Raw genomic sequence first — 2032 nt, forward strand, 5'->3', positions numbered from 1 at the left:
AAGAAACTCATCTTCCATCTTACTGCGTAATCTTGTCTTAATAATCTTCAAAGCAGAAAATGTTCGCTCAGCACTAGCTGTGGAAACTGGAAGAGTAACAAGTAGACGAAGCAATCTTTCGACCAAGTTAGAAGCAGTATGTCTACTGGTTCAACTAAACATCGACACAACTCTGTAATTGTCCCAATCTTTCTCAACTTAGCATCTTGAGAAATATCCAAAACAAAATGATTCAACTGATTCTCTAATACATACCTATCTTGTAGGCTGAAATCCTCTGGATAGTATTTTTCACCATTTTGCATATCTCTCCAGCATTAAAGGATCTAAACTCATTTCTTGGAACTAAAGTAGTCATAATAGATAAAAGATCCATTACCTTTTCATTGAACTTGTAATTCAATTCCTGTAATTGAGTATCTATTGTAACCAGAAAACTTCAACTCGAAAGAATCGTTCATTGGTAAAATGATCAGGTTGCCGACGTGCACGTCCACCACGTAGAATATAAGTTTGTTCCATATCTGGAACATCAATGTCATGCTCTTCACAGAACTCAACCTTTCCTGCAAAACTCCAGCTCCATCAACAAATCTAAGCACTAAAGCCATTTGCTCTCTTTTTGCAACATCACAAGTTTCATCAACAATTATAGAGAACTTAGAGTCTCCAATTTCATCTCGGATATGCTTACGTACTGCAACAGCATAAATACTCAAAATTTCTTTTTGAATATCAGGTGAAGTGTATTTAGAATTACCTGGAGCATTTTCCATGACAACCTTTTCAACTTCAGGATTGAATTCAGCCAAAAGTTTCACTAACTGCAGAAAATTCCCCCGATTCCTTGACTGAATTGACTCATTATGACCTCGAAAAGCACAACCTTGAAAAGTAAGCCATCTAACAGCAGCAACTGAAACTTTTAACCTTAAGCGATTCTTTTCTCTTTCTTCATTGGTGTGCACATTGATGATGTTTTCCACATGCCCAGATTGGTTCAACAAATCCTGACAAGATCTCAAAGCATTGTTATGATCAGAACAAGGACTAGAGCCAACATGAGTTAGAAATGCACATTTCTTTCCATTACGCACTCTTTTCCAATCAGAATAACCTTGTACAGTGAAGACATCAAATCCTGATCTCTTATTCAAATTGCTACTAAAAAGAAAGCAAACAAAGCAATAGGCACAATCTTTGCTCACAGAATATTCCAACCAAGATGGATATTGCTTAAACCATGAATATTGAAACCTGCGTTTATGCCCTGGTGGACCAGATGGTTTATACTCATCCAATTGTGGTTGCATAGGACCTAATTTCAAGTAAGCCCTACGAACTTCATCCCTTTGATTTATTGGATATTCCCAAATTTGTGGTCTTAGTCCAGGATCTCTTTCTAGAAATTCAATTCCTCTAAATATCACTTCACCTCTGTTGGATACTTCTTCTTGTTTTTTTGGATTCTCAGTATCAATATTTGATGGTGAAATAATGGGAGAAACTTCATCAGACTCGTGCACTTGAGGAAAAGAAGCATCTACTTGTTCTTCTGAGTCCATCTCATCTCTTTTTCTCTTGAAAAATGAATGCAGAGTTTTATTCTTCCCCATCATCTAATTCTGAAAAAGAAAAAAAGCAAGAAATATAAAACACAAACAACTCAAAATACAACAAATCATAATTAATCCTAATCAATTACCTACAAATCAATAATTATCAACCATTTGTCCATCCTAATATAAATCGGTGAAATATACCTCCGGTTAGAACAACAAGGAAGGGGAATGAAAAAAGAGCCTCGGGCTACTCCAACAATAACCCACAGTGGCTCTGGCTGCTGTGCTCGCCCAAAACACAGCTTCTGCTAATCTGCTGGAAGAGGACACAGCTTCTGCTGGTGGAAGAGGAAATTTTTGTTAAATGAGGGCGCGGCTGAACAACATAGCAGGAACAAGCATAGTGAAAGGAAAAACATTTTGTTGTTTGTATGAGCAGAGCAAGAAAAACAGAGGAAGAGTTTTGGTTT

The 2032-nt window shown here is 36.9% G+C and overlaps 1 protein-coding gene across 1 annotated transcript; it reads right to left on the minus strand.

Annotated features, from left to right (window-relative positions):
* Positions 1-383: 383 nt before the first annotated feature.
* Positions 384-1616, minus strand: LOC141819270 (uncharacterized). The gene has a single exon (XM_074706608.1). It carries the CDS (start codon positions 1614-1616, stop codon positions 384-386), a length of 1233 nt encoding a protein of 410 aa, XP_074562709.1.
* Between the last annotated feature and the right edge of the window lie 416 nt (positions 1617-2032).

Source organism: Curcuma longa, unplaced genomic scaffold (assembly GCF_044706935.1).
Source record: "Curcuma longa cultivar G26 ecotype Majalengka, Jawa Barat unplaced genomic scaffold, ITB_CL_G26_1.1 contig_28500, whole genome shotgun sequence".
NCBI lineage: Eukaryota > Viridiplantae > Streptophyta > Magnoliopsida > Zingiberales > Zingiberaceae > Curcuma > Curcuma longa.

Excerpts from the sequence above, each read along its gene's own strand:
- LOC141819270 (XM_074706608.1), bottom strand. The coding sequence starts at position 1,616 with ATGGGGAAGAATAAAACTCTGCATTCATTTTTCAAGAGAAAAAGAGAT.